Here is a 19129-nt window from a genome sequence, read left to right on the forward strand (position 1 = left end):
TTTTCCAGAGTGACTGCACCAGTTTGCATTCCCACCAACAGTGCAAGAGGGTTCCCGTTTCTCCACATCCTCTCCAGCATCTATAGTCTCCTGATTTGTTTGTTTTAGCCACTCTGACTGGCATGAGGTGATATCTCAGTATGGTTTTGATTTGTATTTCCCTGATGAGGAGTGACGTTGAGCATCTTTTCATGTGCCTGTTGGCCATCTGGATGTCTTCTTTAGAGAAGTGTCTATTCATGTCTTCTGCCCATTTCTTCACTGGATTATTTGTTTTTCAGGTGTGGACTTTGGTGAGTTCTTTATAGATTTTGTATACTAGCCCTTTGTCTGATATGTCATCTGCAAATATCTTTTCCCATTCCGTCGGTTGCCTTTTAGTTTTGTTGATTGTTTCCTTTACAAACAGCAGAAGCTTTTTATCTTGATGAGGTCCCAATAGTTCATTTTTGCTTTTAATTCCCTTGTCTTTGGAGATGTGTCAAGTAAGAAATTGCTGCGGCTGAGGTCAGAGAGGTTTTTTCCCGCTTTCTCCTCTAGGGTTTTTTTTTTTTGTTTTTTTTTTTTCAATTTTTTTTTTAACATTTATTTATTTTTGAGAGTCGGAGACAGAGCATGACTGGGGGGGGGGGGCAGGCAGAGAGAGAGAGGGAGAGGGAGACACAGAATCTGAAGCAGGCTGTAGGCTCTGAGCAAGCTGTCAGCACAGAGCCTGATGTGGGGCTTGAACCCACAAACTGTGAGATCATGGCCTGAGCCGAAGTTGGATGCTCAACCGACTGAGCCACCCGGGTGACCCTTTCCTCTAGGGTTTTGATGGTTTCCTTTCTCACATTCAGATCCTTCATCCATTTTGAGTTTATTTTTGTGAATGGTGTAAAAAAGTGGTCTAGTTTCATTCTTCTGCATGTTGCTCAAGTCCAGTCTTCCCAGCACCATTTGTTAAAGAGACTGTCTTTTTTTTTCATTGGAAATTCTTTCCTGCTTTGTCAAAGATTAGTTGTCCATACTTTTGTGGGTCCATTTCTGGAGTCTCTACTCTATTCCATTGGTCTATGTGTCTGTTTTTGTGCCAATACCAGGCTGTCTTGATGATTACAGCTTTGTAGTAGAGGCTAAAGTCTGGGATTGTGATGCCTCCCGCTTTGGTCTTCTTCAGTATTACTTTGGCTATTCAGGGTGTTTTGTGGTTCCATACAAATTTTAGGATTGCTTGTTCTAGCTTCGAGAAGAATGCTGGTGCAATTTTAACTGGGATTGCATTGAATGTGTAGATTGCTTTGGGTAGTATTGACATTTTGACAATATTTATTCTTCCAATCCATGAGCATGGAATGTGTTTCCATTTCTTTGTATCTTCTTCAGTTTCCTTCATAAGCTTTCTATAGTTTTCAGCATATAGATCTTTCACATCTTTGGTTAGGTTTATTCCTAGGTATTTTGTGATTCTTGGTGCAATTGTGAATGGGATCAGTTTCTTTATTTGTCTTTCTGTTGCTTCATTATTGATGTATAAGAATGCAACTGATTTCTGTACATTTCTTTGTATACTGTGACTTTGCTGAATTCATGTATTAGTTCTAGCAGACTTTTGGTGGAGTCTCTTGGGTTTTCCATGTATAATATCATGTCATCTGCAAAAAGTGAAAGCTTTACTTCATCTTTGCCACTTTTGATGCCTTTGATTTCCTTTTGTTGTCTGATTGCTGATGCTAGCACTTCCAACACTATGTTAAACAACAGCAGTGAGGGTGGACATCCCTGTCGTGTTCCTGATCTCGGGGAAAACTCTGAGTTTTTCCCCATTGAGGATGATATTAGCTGTGGTCTCTTCATAAATGGTTTTTATGATGTTTAAGTATTTTCCTTCTATCCTGACTTTCTCGAGGGTGTTTATTAAGAAATGATGCTGAATTTTGTCAAATGCTTTTTCTGCATCGATTGACAGGATCATATGGTTCTTACCATTTCTTTTATTAATGTGATGTATCACATTGATTGAATTGCCAATGTTGAACCAGCCCTGCAGCCCAGGAATGAATCCCACTTGATCGGTGAATAATTCTTTTTACATGGTGTTGAATTTGATATGCTGGTATCTTGTTGAGAATTTTTGCATCCATATTCATTAGGGATGTTGGCCTGTAGTTCTCTTTTTTTGCTGGGTCTCTGTCTGGTTTGGGAGTCAAAACAATGCTGGCTTCATAGAATGAGTCTGGAAGTTTTCCTTCCCTTTCTATTTTTTGGAACAGCTTGAGAAGATAGGTATTATCTCTGCTTTAAATGTCTGGTAGAATTCTCCAGGGAAGGCATCTGGTCCCGGACTCTTATTTGTTGGGAGATTTTTGTTAACTGATTCAATTTCTTGCTGGTTATGGGTCTGTTCAAGCTTTCTATTTCTTCCTGTTTGAGTTTTGGAAGTGTGTGTGTGGTTAGGAATTTGTTCATTTCTTCCAGGTTGTCCAGTTTGTTGGCATATTATTTTTCATAGTATTCCCTGATAATTGCTTGTATTTCTGAGGGATTGGTTGTAATAATTCCATTTTCATTCATGATTTTAGCTATTTGGTTCCTCTCCCTTTTCTTATTGAGAAGCCTCCTAGAGGTTTATCAGTTTTGTTTATTTTTTCAGAAAATCAACTCTTGGTTTCATTGACCTGGTCTGCTGTTTTTTTTAGATTCTATATTGTTTATTTCTGTTATGATCTTTATTATTTCTCTTCTGCTGGGTTTGGGGTGTCTTTGCTGTTCTGCTTCTATTTCCTTTAGGTGTGCTGGTAGATTTTGTATTTGGGATTTTTCTTGTTTCTTGAGATAGGCCTGGATTGCAATGTATTTTCCTCTCAGGACTGCCTTCGCTGCATCCCAAGGGTTTGAATTAAAAATTGAATAAATTATTTTTTATTTTTTTATTAAAAGTTTTTTTAATGTTTATTTTTAAGAGAGAGACAGTGTGCAGGTGGGAAATGGTCAGAGAGAGAGGGAGACACAGAATCGGAAGCAGGCTCCAGCCTCTGAGCTGTCAGCACAGAGCCTGACGCAGGGCTAGAACTCATGAGCCGTGAGATCATGACCTGAGCTGAATTCAGACGCCTAACCCACTGAGCCACCCAGGTGCCCCAAAATAATTGAATAAATTTTTTAAAAATTGGGGAGGGACAGATTTTTAATAGATCAAATATGGAAAAAATCATATTGACAGGAAATCTAGCCTTTTAATGCTTGTGTGTTTACAAAAAAATCTTTATAGAGGAGAATCTAGTTACTAACATAGTATTAATCAGTTAGTATCCTTCAATTTTGTAGAATGTTGGATTTAATTCAGTAACAGTAATTATTTATTTATCATTATCAGGGAAAAGACTATTCACAGAAATGAATTTTCCAAAAAATAAGTTTTTACATTTAAGCACATCTCCTTTGGCTGCTTAGGATTCTTTATTCTTTCATTCTTGATTATATTGAAGATTGTTGATTGTTTTTTGTTTGTTTAGAAATGCTTCAGCTGTTATAGAGTTCATGTTAGAGCTAGTATTTTCTAAAAGGAAAAAAGCTCCACTGTAGGCCTCAAGATATAGTGAATGGCCATTTTTCCCCACTCAGATGAACAAATATTATGTGCCTATAGTATTTAGTTTGGAAATACTTGCATCTTTATTATCTTCAAAGCTAAAAAGTTCATACGACAATGATAAAAAGAGATGCAAAATTTTAAATTTGTTTCAGATAAACCACCTATGGGTATGGACTCTACTTTTTCTATTTCAGAGCCTAGTATTTGGTTTGGCATTAAAATGTATACACCTGGATTAAAGCAGCAAGTGCTGCTTTATTAGTCTTTTCTGCTCTTTCCATGTAAAGCAACCCATTGCACTTAGGGCCAGACATAACTAAAAGCAAAATGTTAAGTGCTTATGTTTAGTCAGCAGGTGGAGCTCAGATTCTTTGAGTTTTCAAAAGCAAACTGACATTTTGCACTGAAAAGGCTTTCTTTGATTACAAAAAGTTCCACACGTGAAAGAGGCGAGTATAATACTAAAATTTTTCAGTTTTAGAAAAGTTTGATTTTTAATCAGTATAATTATTTTCCCAACCAAACAAAATAAAGAACTTTAAGGGAAATCCTTCTTTAAAATATTCTTCTACGGGCACCTGGCTGGTTCAGGGTTGATCTTGGGGTTATAAGTTCAAGCTCCACATTGGATGTAGAGATTACTGAAAAATAAAATCTTTAAAAAGTTAAAAAATTAAATGGTCTTCTTGTCAAATGTTTTTCTTAACTTCAGTTAAAAAAATGCAAAATCTGAAAAGTTTTTCTTATTTGAACATCTAGTACTTCTTACCTTATATTTCAGACTTGTTGAATTTTTAAAAGATTTATTTATTTAAAAAAATGTTTTTTGTGGTTTGACTCCCTCTCAGTTTGTAACTTTTTTTTTCTTCTCTTCCTGCATGGAATGAGATGGAAACTTAACTTCTGTTAAGTTTCTCAAATTCCTCATATGAGTGAAAACATATGATATCTGTCTTTCTCTGACTGACTTATTTCACTTAGCATAATACCCTCCAGTTCCATCCACATTGTTGCAAATGGCAAGATTTCGTTCTTTGTCCTTGCCGAGTAGTATTCCAAGCTAACTTGAAAATAAATTATATATCTTAAAAAATTTTTTAAATTTTATTTTAGAGAGAGGGCGTAAGTGGGGAAGAGGGGCAGAGGGTGAGACAGAGAATCTCAAGCTGGCCCCATGCTCAGCGCAGAGCCCAATGCAGGGTTTGATCTCACGACAGTGAGATCATGACCTGAGCCAAAATCAAAATCAAGAGTCAGATGCTTAACCGACTGAGCCACCCACATGCCCCTAAAGATCTGATTTGATTTGATTTGAGAGAGAGACAGAGCACACACTAGTAGAAGGACAGAGAGAAGGAGACAGGATCCGAGCAGGTTCTGCACTGATAGCAGAGAGCCCAATGTAGGGCTCACACTCAAGAACCATGAGACAACGACCTGAGCCTAACTCTTGACAACTGAGCCACCCAGGTGCCCCTAAAGATTTTATTTTTTAAGTAGGTCTCTATACCCAATGTGGGGCTCGAACTTACAACACCAAGATCAAGAATGACATGTTCCACCTACTGAGCCAGCTAGGCACTGCCAACAGATTTTTTAAATTAAGAATTTTACATTATTTCTGTATGGTTTTTATTTATTTTCTCTGAGACTCATAAAAGTGTGAAATCTTCCTATCTAGATAATACTAGCGCAACAATGTACAAATTCCTTTTGATGGCTAATTTTTATTTGAAGTGAATTTGCATTAACTACAGAACTCAATTCATTTTGCATTAAATATAGAAAAACTCCCATAAAAAAAAACTAAAAGAATGTATGTAAATGATTGTATAGGAGTTCAAGGTGTTTGAAGCCCTGCCTTATTTTTCTTTTAACTTAAAATACCATAGTGACTTTTTAAATTACTCCAGAAGATGATGATAGTAACACCAGCAGAGAATATTTTCTAAAAGTGAATATCTGATTTTGAATTTCCTTCTGAAATAAGTCATACTACAAAACACGTATACTTTTAATATGGTTCAAGGTTTTACAGTTTTCACATGTCATAGGTCAAATCATGTCCCTTACAACTTAATTGTTTATATATTAAAAAATATATCATAAATATTCAAATAGGACATGATTTGTCCATGGTAACATTGTTATTCCTTTCATTTCCAGGATAGTTTAAGACACATTTGGAATTGGGGGAGAAGAGGAACAAAAAAACCTATGAGACTGGAATCTTGCATTTATTTTTTGTAAAGGGAGTCAAAGTTAGAAAGTTGGAATGGAAGATCGTGTTGTTTACAACTTCTAGTTTCTCTAAAATTAAAGCATAGGCAATATTTGTGGGGAATTATGATGAAATTAAATTTGCCTTATTTCCCCAGTTATTCTAAACTGACAAATAATACATTTCTCCCATTCCACTCTACTCCCACTCCCTCTTCCCTCCCTTCAGTTGACAATCACTGCATGTAAAGAAAAATGGTACTGATACATGAGCAATACTAAGCATAATGTACATGTGAAGATTTTTAGGCAGGAAAAATATTGAGAATCTTTTTTTTTTTCCTGCTTAAATCCAAGTTAGTTAACATATAGTGTAATAATGGTTTCAGAAGTAGAATTAAGTGATTCTTCACTTACATGTAACACCCAGTGCTCATGCCAACAAGTGCTGTCCTTAGTACCCATCACCCATTTAGCCCAGCCCCCTACCCACCTCCCCTCCAGCAACCCTTAGTTCTCTGTATTTAGAGTCTCTTAGGGGTGCATGGGTGGCTCAGTAGGTTAAGCATTCAACTCTTGATTTCGGCTCAGGTCATGATCTCACGGGTCATGGGTTCAAATCCCACATAGGCTCTGCACTGACAGTGTGGAGCCTGCTTGGGGTTCTGTCTCCTCTCTCTGCCCCTCTCCTGCTCGCGCTCTCTCTCTCTCTCTCTCTCTCTCTCTCAACGTAAATACATAAACTTAAACAACAACAACAAAAAAGAACCTCTTATGGTTTGCCTCCCTCTTTTTATCTTCTTTTTCTTTCCCTTCCCCTATGTTCATCTTTTTTTCTTAAATTCCACATACGAGTGAAATCATACGGTATTTGTCTTTCTCTGACTGACTTCTCTTAGCATAATACATTCTAATTCCATCCACCTGTTTCACATGGCAAGATTTCATTCTTTTTGATCGCCATTGTATATATATACCACATCTTCTTTATCCATTCATCATTAGTCAATGGACATTTGGGCTCTTTCCATAATTTGGCTCTTGTTGATAGTGCTGCTATAAACATTGGTGGGGGGGGGGGCATGTGCTCCTTCAAATCAGCATTTTTGTATCCTTTGTATAAATACCTAGTAGTGAAATTGCTGGGTGGTAAGGTAGCTCTATTTTTAATTTTTGGAGGAACCTCCATACTTTTTTCCAGAGTGGCTGCACCAGTATGCATTCTCACCAACAGTACAAAAAGGATTCCTCTTTCTCCACATTCTAACCAACATCTGTTGGTTCCTGAGTTTTTAATTTTCGCCATCCCGACAGGTGTGAGGTGGTATCTCATCATGGTTTTGATTTGTATTTCCCTCATGATGTGTGATGTTGAGCATCTATTTATGTGTCTGCTAGCCATCTGGATGTCTTCTTTGGAAAAGTATCTGTTCATGTCTTTTGCCCATTTCTTCACTGACTTATTTGTTTTTTGGGTGTTGAGTTTGATACGTTCTTTATAGGTAGACTTTGGATACTAACCCTTTATCCGATTTGTTATTTGCAAATATCTTCTCCCATTCCATCGGTTGCCTTTTAGTTTTGTTGATTGTTTCCTTTGCTGTGCAGAAGCTTTTTATCTTGATGAGGTCCCAATAGTTCATGTTTCCCTTGCTTCCAGAGACATGTCTAGTAAGAAATTGATGCAGCCGAAGTCAAAGAAGTTGTTGCCTGTTTTCTCCCCTAGGATTTTAATGGTTTCTTGTCTTTTTTTTTTTTTTTCCTTTTTGCTTCAGATACTTTGTTTATATAGATAAAATAGAATTTTTTTTTTAATATATGAAATTTACTGTCAAATTGGTTTCCATACAACACCCAGTGCTCATCCCAAAAGGTGCCCTCCTCAATACCCATCACCCACCCTGCCCTCCCTCCCACCCCCCATCAACCCTCAATTTGTTCTCAGTTTTTAACAGTCTCTTATGCTTTGGCTCTCTCCCACTCTAACCTCTTTTTTTTTTTTTTTTCCTTCCCCTCCCCCATGGGTTTCTGTTATGTTTCTCAGGATCCACATAAGAGTGAAACCATATGGTATCTGTCTTTCTCTGTATGGCTTATTTCACTTAGCATCACACTCTCCAGTTCCATCCATGTTGCTACAAAAGGCCATATTTCATTTTTTCTCATTGCCACGTAGTATTCCATTGTGTATATAAACCACAATTTCTTTATCCATTCATCAGTTGATGGACATTTAGGCTCTTTCCATAATTTGGCTATTGTTGAGAGTGCCGCTATAAACATTGGGGTACAGGTGCCCCTATGCATCAGTACTCCTGTATCCCTTGGATAAATTCCTAGCAGTGCTATTGCTGGGTCATAGGGTAGGTCTATTTTTAATTTTCTGAGGAACCTCCACACTGCTTTCCAGAGCGGCTGCACCAATTTGCATTCCCACCAACAGTGCAAGAGGGTTCCTGTTTCTCCACATCCTCTCCAGCATCTATAGTCTCCTGATTTCTTCATTTTGGCCACTCTGACTGGCGTGAGGTGGTATCTGAGTGTGGTTTTGATTTGTATTTCCCTGATAAGGAGCGACGTTGAACATCTTCATGTGCCTGTTGGCCATCCGGATGTCTTCTTTAGAGAAGTGTCTATTCATGTTTTCTGCCCATTTCTTCACTGGGTTATTTGTTTTTCAGGTGTGGAGTTTGATGAGCTCTTTATAGATTTTGGATACTAGCTAATGGTTTCTTGTCTTACATTTAGGTCTTTCATCTATTTTGAGTTTATTTTGAAAATTTTTTTAATGTTTATTTATTTTTGAGACAGAGAGAGAGCACAAGTGGGGAAGGGACAGAGACAGAGGGAGACACAGAATCCAAAACAAGCTCCAGGCTCTGAGCTGTCAGCACAGAGCCCGACGTGGGGCTCAGACTCACAGACTGCGAGATCATGACCTGAACTGAAGTCAGACGCTCTGCTGACTGAGCCACCCAGGTGCCCCCATTTTTAGTTTATTTTTGAGCATGGTGTAAAAAGTGGTCCAGGTTCATTCTCCCACATGTCACTGCCCAGTTTTCTGAGCACCATTTGCTGAAGAGACTGTCTTTTTCCATTGAATATTCTTTCCTGCTTTGTCAAAGATTAGTTGGCCATACATTTGTGGGTCCTTTTCTGCTTCTCTGTTCTGTTCCATCGATCTGTATGTCTGTTTTTGTGCCAGTACCATACTGTCTTGATGATTACAGCTTTTTAATCCAGAATTATGATGCCTCCAGATTTGGTTTTCTTTTTCAACGTGGCTTTGGCTATTCAGTCTTTTCTGGCTCCATACAAATTTTAGGATTGTTTGTTCTAGCTCTGTGAAGAATGCTGGTGTTATTTTGATAAGGATTGCATTGAATGCATAGATTGCTTTGGATAGTATAGATATTTTAACAATATTTGTTCAGAAGAACAATTAAGAGCTTAATCCATTAGCATGGGATGTTTTCCCATTTTTTTGTGTCTTTTCAATTTCTTTCATAAACTTTCTATAGTTTTTTCTATAGTTTTTAGTGTAGAGAATCATTCTATATACCCTAAATTCATATAGATTACTTCATTAGAAAAATTATCTAAGGTTTTTCTTAATACATAATGTCTTAAGAAACTAAATAACCAAAGTTTCTTCCCTGGGTTTACTTTTTCCTTAGGACTTTCTAAATGGATACGGCAGCAGGTTCAGTACCATTCAACCTTTGAAAGTGCAATGGAGTCCTTGGCTGAATTTTCCAAAAAGCACCAGAAAGTCATTGATGTATCCAAAGAGGACAGAAAGTTTATACAGGACAGTGGGTCTACACTTGAAGTGGCCTGTTTGAAGGACAATACCTTAACTTACTTATCAGGAGCAGCAAGCCATCTACCACCAGAAAATCCTAGGGAAGGTGAAGCAAAAATGTGTGTCCAAGAACTACACTGTCCTAAAATAACCACAAGTCTATCTCTACCAGGAGACATCATCTCCCGAAAGGACCAAGGTTTGAAAAGTTTTGCCTATTTACATTTGATAGAGAATTCTTTCATTATATCAAGTGAAATGATACATATTTTGCTATAGATTAATTTCCTTAAATATGTTGGCTTGTAATAGAAGACATTATCATAAAGTAATGAAATAGTATGGTGTATTGGAATGAGAACAAACTTTTGTCAAGAGACCTGAGCATATTTTCTGGTTTTCCACTCAAAACTTTGTCATTACCTAACTTTGTGACCATGAGCAAGTCACGTAACTTTTTTGAGTCTTAATAGAAAAAGGAATCTCTGGGACACCAGGGTGGCTGAGCTGGGTAAGCATTCGACTCTTGATTTCAGCTCAGGTCATGATCTCAGGGTCACAGGATCAAGCCCCATGTCTGGCTCTGCACTGTCAGCTGAGCCTGCTTGGGATTCTCTCCCCCTCTCTGTCCCTCCTTATCTCTCTCTCTCTATCTCTCCCTCCCTCTCTCCCTCTCTCCCTCTCTCCCTCTCCCTCTCCCTCTCCCTCTCCCTCTCCCTCTCCCTCTCCCTCTCTCAAAATAACTAAATAAACTTTCAAAAAAAAAAAACCAAAAAACAAAAAAGGAATCTCTTCATAGCTATCCCTTAGCTTGGGATGCAAAGATCTAATAAGATGATAAATATCACAGCATGGTAATACTGTACAAATGGCAGATGTTTTCCTAAAGGCTATATTAAAAATTGGTCTAATGTATAGATAACTTCTCTTACATGAATTTATTAGTTTAGGGAAGTGAGAGTCATTTATTCTGAATAATAAAAAATAACATTTTAAAATATATTAGAATATAATAGTCTGTGTCAGGGATTGGCAAACTATGGCTTATGGAACCAATTTGGCCATCTGTTTTTGTATATCATGTTTAATGGTACAGAGTCACATCCATTCAGTTATGTATGAACTGCCTGGCTAGCTCAGTCGGTAGAGCATTCAGTTATGTGTGGTACACAACAGCAGAGTTTAGTCATAGTGTATTTTGCACTAGACCAGCACAATTGAGTACTTACATACCTTGGAGATGTTGCGGGTTTGGTTCCAGACCACCACAATAAAGCAAGTATCACAATAAAACAATTCAGATGAATTTTTTGGTTTTGTAGTGCGTATAAAAGTTATGTTTAGGGGCGCCTGGGTGGCGCAGTCGGTTAAGCGTCCGACTTCAGCCAGGTCACGATCTCGCGGTCCGTGAGTTCGAGCCCCGCGTCAGGCTCTGGGCTGATGGCTCGGAGCCTGGAGCCTGTTTCCGATTCTGTGTCTCCCTCTCTCTCTGCCCCTCCCCCGTTCATGCTCTGTCTCTCTCTGTCCCAAAAATAAAAAAATAAAAAAATTAAAAAAAAACGTTGAAAAGAAAAAAAAAAAAGTTATGTTTACATTATACTAATACTATAGTCTCTTAAGTGTGTAATAACATTATGTCCTAAAAATAATGTATATACCTTAATTAAAAAAACTTTATTGCTAAAAAATGCTAACCATCAACTGAGCTTTCAACAAGCCATAATCTTTTTACTGGTGGAGGGTCGTGCTTCAGTGTCTATGGCTGCTAACTGATCAGGGTGCTGGTTGCTGAAGGCTGGGGTGGATGCAGCAATTTTTAAAATAAGACCACTATGAAGTTTGCCACATCAATTGACTCTTTTTTTACAAATGACCTCTATAGCATACGATGCTTTTTGATAGTATTTTACCCAAATTAGAACTTCTTTCAAAATTGGAGTCAGTCCTCTCAAACTTTGCTGCTACTTTATTAAGTTTATATAATGTCTTAAATTCTTGGTAGTCATTTCAACAATTTTCACAGCATCTTGACTAGGAGTAGATTTCATCTCAAGAAACCACTTTCTTTGCTGATACATAGGAAGTAGTTCCTCTTCCATTGAAGTTTTCTTATGAGACGGCAGCAATTCAATCACATTTTCAGGCTTTACTTTTAATTCTAGTGCTCTCGCGATTTCCACCACATCTCCACTAAAGTCTTGAATTCCTCAAAGTCATCCATGAGGATTGGAATCAACTCCTCCCAAATTCCTGTTAATGTTGATATTTTAACTTCTTCCCATGAATCATGAATTTTTTTGATAGTTTAATTTTTATTACATATTTGAACATGAACAAAAACACATGAGAAGATTCACCCTCAAATGTAAATATTCTATGTGTATTTGGCCCCAATAATAAACCAGTTATGTGAAAAACCAGAGACTTGGGGTTTGGAAAAATAAAGATTAGAACAACATTTAAAAATTATTACATAGTACATACATTCTTGGAATTTATTTATTAAGTATCAGAATTTCCACCTGGTTTTCCATATCTACACTTATTTCTACCTGTATACCCACATTCTAACTCTTATCTCCACCCACAGGCAACAACTATAGCTCTAATCTGCACCGAGTTCAGTCATCTCTCTGGATCTTAACAATGTTTCCATTATTTGGTCTGACTTCATCCTTGCTATTTAGCAAATAGCAAAGGCCTATCAGAGACGGACTTGGCTGACACACTCCCATCTATTTCAAGCCACAGAATCCCAGTAGGACAAAAGATTTTCCCTCCTCTAGGCCCAATTTCTAGTTGTTTGTCATGACAGTAATGATTTCATAAACTTTCTTTCAAGGTTGGTCCTGACAGCATCTTACCATAGCTCACCTGATCCAGTGTTTTTTCTTCTCTGACTGTAGATTCATATTGAGCACTACCAATGAGGTCGTAGCTCATTACCCTAGGTTTCTGAGGTCTAAATTTCATAGGATCAAGGACTATTTGATAAAAAGGAAAAACACTATAATATTAATAAAAGTAGCAATCATTGCTTCATAGGATCAAAGCTGCCCTCGGATCTGGAGGCTGAATGGGGCTTGAATGTTTTATTTGATACTATGTGACTCAGAAATACATAGCTTTCTTTCTTTAATGATAATGCCACAGAAATGCCCCTCTCAGTGTCCTGATTAGTACTCTAGGTGTGGTAATATGCTCATTTATTTCAATATTGACCTAATTTTTTTCAACTTAGCCTATGTTTGACTTTAGATCTGTTCTTGCCTTTGCAGAAATGGGAGTCTCTTTTAGCCAAAGAGAACATTAAGAAACTTGGGGGGCAGGGGGGATCAACAGAAAAATTATTCATTTTCTGTATTCTTAAAAAAAAAAAATTCTCCCCTGAGTTTACCTGTGAAAAGCCAATGAATAGCAATTCTTCATAAAACTGACTGAATTAAGAGATGAGAATGGACTTATAAATATAAGAGACAACCTCAAATTAATAATAATAATAATAATAATAATAATAATAGATTCAACCCCATTGTGTGTACATTTCCTGGAAAGTTTTATGCATTCCATTCTAAGCTCCTAGCCCTAGGTAAACAGACTCATAAGTGGAAATGTGCCATTTTCAGCACTAGAAGCAGCATCATAGTTCATTAACAAAATAATGCAGAAAATGGTTAGGTAAATGAATTTACAACATAAAATGTGTTGGTGATAAATTTGCACTAATGTAACATAAGTCAGGTTTACGGTATTTTTTTTTACCAGGAAGCACAATTGTAAACATTTGCAATAAACTACTGCCTCTCCCCAAAAAACCTAACTGACCACACAAACAAATATCATCATTTATGACCATAAAATCACGAAGAATTTGTACCACATGGCTCTTTGTTTTGGTCGTTTTGAGAGTAAGACACGAGCTGCATTAAGTAGTTTCCCTGATTTCTCCATCTTAAATAACTGCCAGTTCTGGAACTTCATTCATCCTCGGAACCTTTGCATAGAGCAAATCTGGGAAGTGGCAACTGACAGATAAAACTGTCGGATCATAGGTGTTCTGGTTTGAGACTGGACTGAACGAATTTCTAAACAACAAAGGTGGGTGAGGGACAGAACAGAGGCAATATGCTGCTTGCAGAGCCCAAGAGGAGTTTGAGACACGAGCAGAGAGCATCTTTTCAACAGCTGGAAGAAGCCTCCTCCAATTAGTAAACTCCAAAGTGAAGATAAGGGTGTCATCACTGACTGAGTCAATCCAAGAATTGCAGAGTAGATTCAGTGGGTCAAATCCAGCAAGCAGGAGAGATGGTAGCCATTCCTTATATTTTGTCTATGCTTTAATTGCATGATTTAAAGATTCAGAAATATGGTTCCACAATGCCAATAGACAACCTTTCTTCAAAAAGTAGCAAAATACTGAAAATTTCTCATACTTTAGGCAGTATGCCAAATGAAGTTCATTTAGTTGGGTTCCATATTTCAAAAGAATATTCACAATTCCAAAAACTCACAGTCCTTTTGGAAAGCCATACACATGGGAGAACTAAATGCAAAGATGTGGCACATCTAGACATCTTGTCTGTAGTCATGCTGGAGTAACATTTCTAGGCACTCTTCATGCCCTCCGAACACTGCAGAGTAAACGGGGCTCACTTTGTCTGGCCCATGTCACAAACCCAGTTGGTAAGTGGTATTAACAAGTCCATTAATGGTCCAATATGGACCATTCATGCAACTGCATGAATAGGTAACTGCCAATAGGCCTCATTACAATAAAGATCAGGATCTGGCCCACTGAACAGCAAAAGCTCTACACATTCTGTGTGGCCCTCCTGAGCAGCAATGAATGAGGGAGTAACTTCATCCAATGTTTGACAGTTGACTTTTGCACCCGATGAAATAAGTATGTTTAAGCTTTCCAGCTTGCCGTGCCAAGCAGCCACAAATAAAAGTGTGATTCCAAAGTCATCCTGGCATTCCTTGTTTGCTCCTTTCTTAAAAAAGCAATTTTATGATCTCAGCATTTCCTGAAAAGTAGCCTGATGCAAAGCGTTGCATCCACACCCAGAATGGGACCCATTAACATTTGCTCCATGTCGAAGTGACAGCTTTAATGTATCTATCTGTCCATTTTCAACAGCTAAAAACAGTGGTGTGGTTTTCTCTGAAGTAGTGGCATTAGCATCTGCCCCAGATTCTAAAAGAGTGTACGGTCTTCCAATGTCCTTGACTTGCAGCAAGACGTAATGCACAGAAGCCCTGACCTGTCTTTATCTTAATGTAGTTTTCAGATGAATCTGCATGAATTAACATCTGTAAACATTCTACAGAGTTGTGATAAGCTGCTTAGGAAATCTGCATCCATCCCCTGTTATCAGCGACATCAACATTATGTCCCTTTTTGAGCAGTTTTCTTAAGACTTTAACATTGCCTTCCCTGGCAACAAGTCCAACCGTGGAGCATGTGTCAGAGTAAGCCTCTGTAAAATAGAGGCTCTTGGTGCCGCCACTTCTGCACAGAAAGGCCTGGTCCGAGGCGGGGTCTTCTAAAGTCTGCTCCCAGAGGCCGCTCGAATCATGAATGTTCTTAGTGGCATTTAGAATGGTGAATTCTTTCCAGAAGGTTTTCAATTTATTTTTCCCAGATCCATCAAAGGAATCACTATCTGTGGCAGCTATTGCCTTAAAAAAATGTCTTTCTTAAAAAGAGTTGAAAGTCAAAATTACTTCTTGATTTATCTTGGTTTTCAATATGTCTTCCTCACTAAGCGTATCATTTCTAGCTTTTGACTTAAAGAGACAAAAGTAAATAAAGAGAGACATGTAACTCTTGGCACTTAGAGGTCATTGTAGGATTATTAATTGACCTAATTTCAATATTGTCGTGTCTTAAGGAATAGGAATGCCTGAAGAAAGGGAAAGAGATGGGCAAACAGCTGGTGAGGGGAGCAGTCAGAACACACACATTTGTCTATTAAGTTCACCATCTTGTATGGTATGGTTTATAGTGCCCCAAAACAATTACAATAGTGACATCAAAGATCACTGGTCACAGATGAGCATAACTAAAATGTGACACATAGACATGAAGTAAGCAAATGCTGTTGGAAAAATATTACTTATAGACTTGCTCGATGCAAGGTTGCCACAAACTTTGAATTTGTAAAAAACACAGTACCTGCAATGTGCAGTAAAGCAAAGTGCAATAAAAGGAGGTATGCCTGTAGTTGCAGCAGATACAATATGATCCACAAAGCCTGAAATATTTACTGTCTGGCCAGGTGTAGAAAAATATTTGCCAAACTGTGGTCTATAGCATTGGATACCATTTTAATTATTTTAACTAATATATGATAATTTAATGTATCAAGTATTAAATATTTACTTCATAGTATCTGGTGGGTTTTTTTGTTGTTATTTTTTAATAAATGTCATAGTAAATGCAAAGACATTGACTAGTAATCAGGAAACCTGAGTTCTAGTTGGGTCTGATTACTAACCAGTTTTATAACTTTAAATCAAATAATTTAGTCCTTATGGTTGCCAGTTTCCTTTAGGGAATTAATCTAGGGTCAGTTTTTCCCTATCATTGGTTAGTGAATTTTCAAGGCAAATTTTTACAGTGTATTTCCTCCATTACTCAGCCCTCTTTCTATTCCTTTTTTACCCCTCCTTTTCTCATTCACTCCTAAAGTCCCTGGTGTGGAATTTGATAGTTTACTAGACAGCGTTATAACTTGGGCTCAGAATCACTGGGGACCTAGGATTCCTTTAAGAGTTCACATTTTGTGCTTTATGTTCTAAGATGAAGTCCTGCTACTGTTGGTTGTGGGCTCTCAATTATGATCCCTACAGTTACTTCATTATTTTTAACAGAAATTACTTTAATGTGACAATTATTATATTAGTTAGGAACAGGAAATTAACATTCTTAAATTTTTGTATTTATAGATGATCCTATATTATTGGAAGAGTCTGCCCAGACAATGAAAGCAGAAAGAATTGTGATTTCCAGATCGACAAGCCCAACCTTCAACAAACAGACAAAGAGAGTTAATTGGTCTAGCTTTAATTCTTTGGGACATTATATTACTGATGAAATTCTGACTGCAACACCTAAATCCAGGCCACCAGAGGACTGTGCCTCTAGCGCTTCCCCTTTTGAAACAGAAAAAGGATGCAAAACAGTCTTACCACTCACTGATAAATGTGAGTCCTCATCTCTGACGGTAGACACATCAGTTGAACCATGCCCTCAATCAGAAATCGTTATTTCACCAATAAAGATTGATGCTACTCTTCTTAAAGAAAATTATTCCAAACAGCTGTTCTATGAAGAAACCCTGGGTCCGGACATTGAATTGTCTCTAGTTGGTAAAGAAGCTAAACTTTCTACTTCAAATAGAGCTTCTGACACAGAAGCAGAGGATGAATCTATCTATTTTACACCTGAACTTTATGATCCTGAAGATACAAATGAAGAAAAGAATGAACAAGTTGAAAGTGATAGAGATAATAGATTGGCTATTAATTCAAAATGCATTTTAGCTGAAGATCTTTTTGAAATTAGAACTGAGAAAGGAGTCCCAAGAAATAAAAGCTGAGGATTGCACAAAGTTGAATAGACTCATGAATATTAAAGTAAAATTGATGACAATGGTAGTAATATAAAAACAACTCATATAAATGAATTAGACCTGGGAAAAACTCGTGAAACAGATACAAAAGAATATTAAACAGTCTCCTTCCAACAAATAAAGGTGTATTCCCTGGTGTTAGGTAATAATACTTAACTGTCACACACTAAAAATGTGTTGTCATGCTTGTATTAAACTCTCTTATAAATGACAATTTCTACACTGGATAAGTGGTATAGCTTTTTTTTTTTAATGTATTTTTCACTTTAACTCATTGTTATTACAGTGTTTTAAAAGTCTATTTTACATTCAGAATGTTTTATTATTTTCAAGTTTTGATAAAGAGATTCATACAAAATATTTTCCTCCAAGAAGTCTTCCTTAGCTGAATACAATTTAAAAATTAACCAATGTGAAAGATATGTAGTTTCCTAGGGTACTTCATATGTCGCATAAATATTTTTTTTCTTTTTTTTTACATTTATTTATTTTTGAGAGACAGAGAGAGTGTGAGCAGGGGAGGGGCAGAGAGAGAGAGGGAGACAGAATCAGAAGCAGGCTCCAGGCTCCAGGCTGTCAGCACAGAGCCAGATGCCGGGCTTGAACCCATGAACTGTGAGATCATGACCTGAGCCAAAGTCAGATGCTCAACCGACTGAGCCACCCAGGCGCCCCTGTCGCATAAATATTTGTATTTTGTAGTCCTGTTTTTATACATAAAACATCTGTTTAATACATAAAAATGAATAGCAGTCTAATCCAGTCTTATCTCAGTCTTGTTTCACTTACGTATTTACCTCAAATCAATATATTATTTTAGAAATCAGAGTTTTCTTGAAAAGTTTATTCCTGTATTAAACTGCCTACTTAGAGGGAATTAAGAATTAAGGAAGAAAACTGCATGTATTTTTAATTGATGTTGCTTTACATTTTTTCATTTGATAAAACACAATCAAGCACTGAATATATAGCAAATTATATAAAGTTACAAAATGCCAAAGGAATGACTCCAAATTTTTAATTCTAATTACTTAGCTTCATCATTGTAGAAAAAAGTGAAATGTTCTAGCATGAAGGTTGTAATTATGAAACTGTTAAGATAGAAAACTCCATATATAAATTTTATAAGTAAACCCAAACATGTAACTGCAGCTGAAAAATGTTCTCTTATAGCTCACTAAATTTTTCTGTAAATTTTGACCCTGTTTATGTATTTGTGTATGAAGCTATACTTCTGATCAAAAATGGTTATAAAAGATGCATTTCTCTGTCAGCATTCCAAAAATACATTCACTCCTCTTTTTCTAAGAAACATGTCTTATTCAATGGACATTTAGGCTTCATGTGAGCGATTTGAATTGAAAAATCTTACAAGTTGTTCAAGTTGTGGATGTGGTTTATTTTCAAGTCAAAATTTCCAGGAATCCAGTATTTTATTTTATTTTTTTATTATTTATTTATTTTTTTAAGTTATATCTAAGCATATAGTGCAACAATGATTTCAGGAGTAGATTCCTTAATGCCCCTTACCCATTTAGCCCATCCCCGCTCCCACGACCCCTCCAGTAACCCTGTTTGTTCTCCATATTTAAGAGTCTCTTGTGTTTTTGGCCCCTTCCCTGTTTTTGTATTATTTTTGCTTCCTTTCCCATATGTTCATCTGTTTTGTATCTTCAAGTCCTCATATGAGTGAAGTCATATGTTTGTCTTTCTCTAATTTCGCTTAGCATAATACCCTCTAGTTCCATCCACATAGTTGCAAATGGCAAGATTTCATTCTTTTTCATTGCCGAGTAACACTCCATTGTGTATATATACCACATCCTCTTTATCCATTCATCCATCGATGGACATTTGGGCTCTTTCCATACTTTGGCTATTGTCGATAGTGCT

General features: G+C 37.0%; 1 protein-coding gene across 1 annotated transcript in view; it reads left to right on the forward strand.

Annotated features, from left to right (window-relative positions):
* The window catches only part of BRIP1 (BRCA1 interacting helicase 1), a 202466-nt gene extending 183912 nt beyond the window's left edge, over positions 1–18554 (forward strand). Inside the window, 4 exon segments of the mRNA XM_049636532.1 lie at positions 9472–9798; positions 16551–17184; positions 17186–17235; positions 17238–18554. Of these exon segments, the coding sequence (XP_049492489.1) occupies positions 9472–9798; positions 16551–17184; positions 17186–17235; positions 17238–17335 (1109 nt within the window). The 3' untranslated portion in view covers positions 17336–18554.
* Positions 18555–19129: the final 575 nt, after the last annotated feature.

This window comes from Panthera uncia, chromosome E1, assembly GCF_023721935.1.
Source record: "Panthera uncia isolate 11264 chromosome E1, Puncia_PCG_1.0, whole genome shotgun sequence".
Classification (NCBI taxonomy): domain Eukaryota; kingdom Metazoa; phylum Chordata; class Mammalia; order Carnivora; family Felidae; genus Panthera; species Panthera uncia.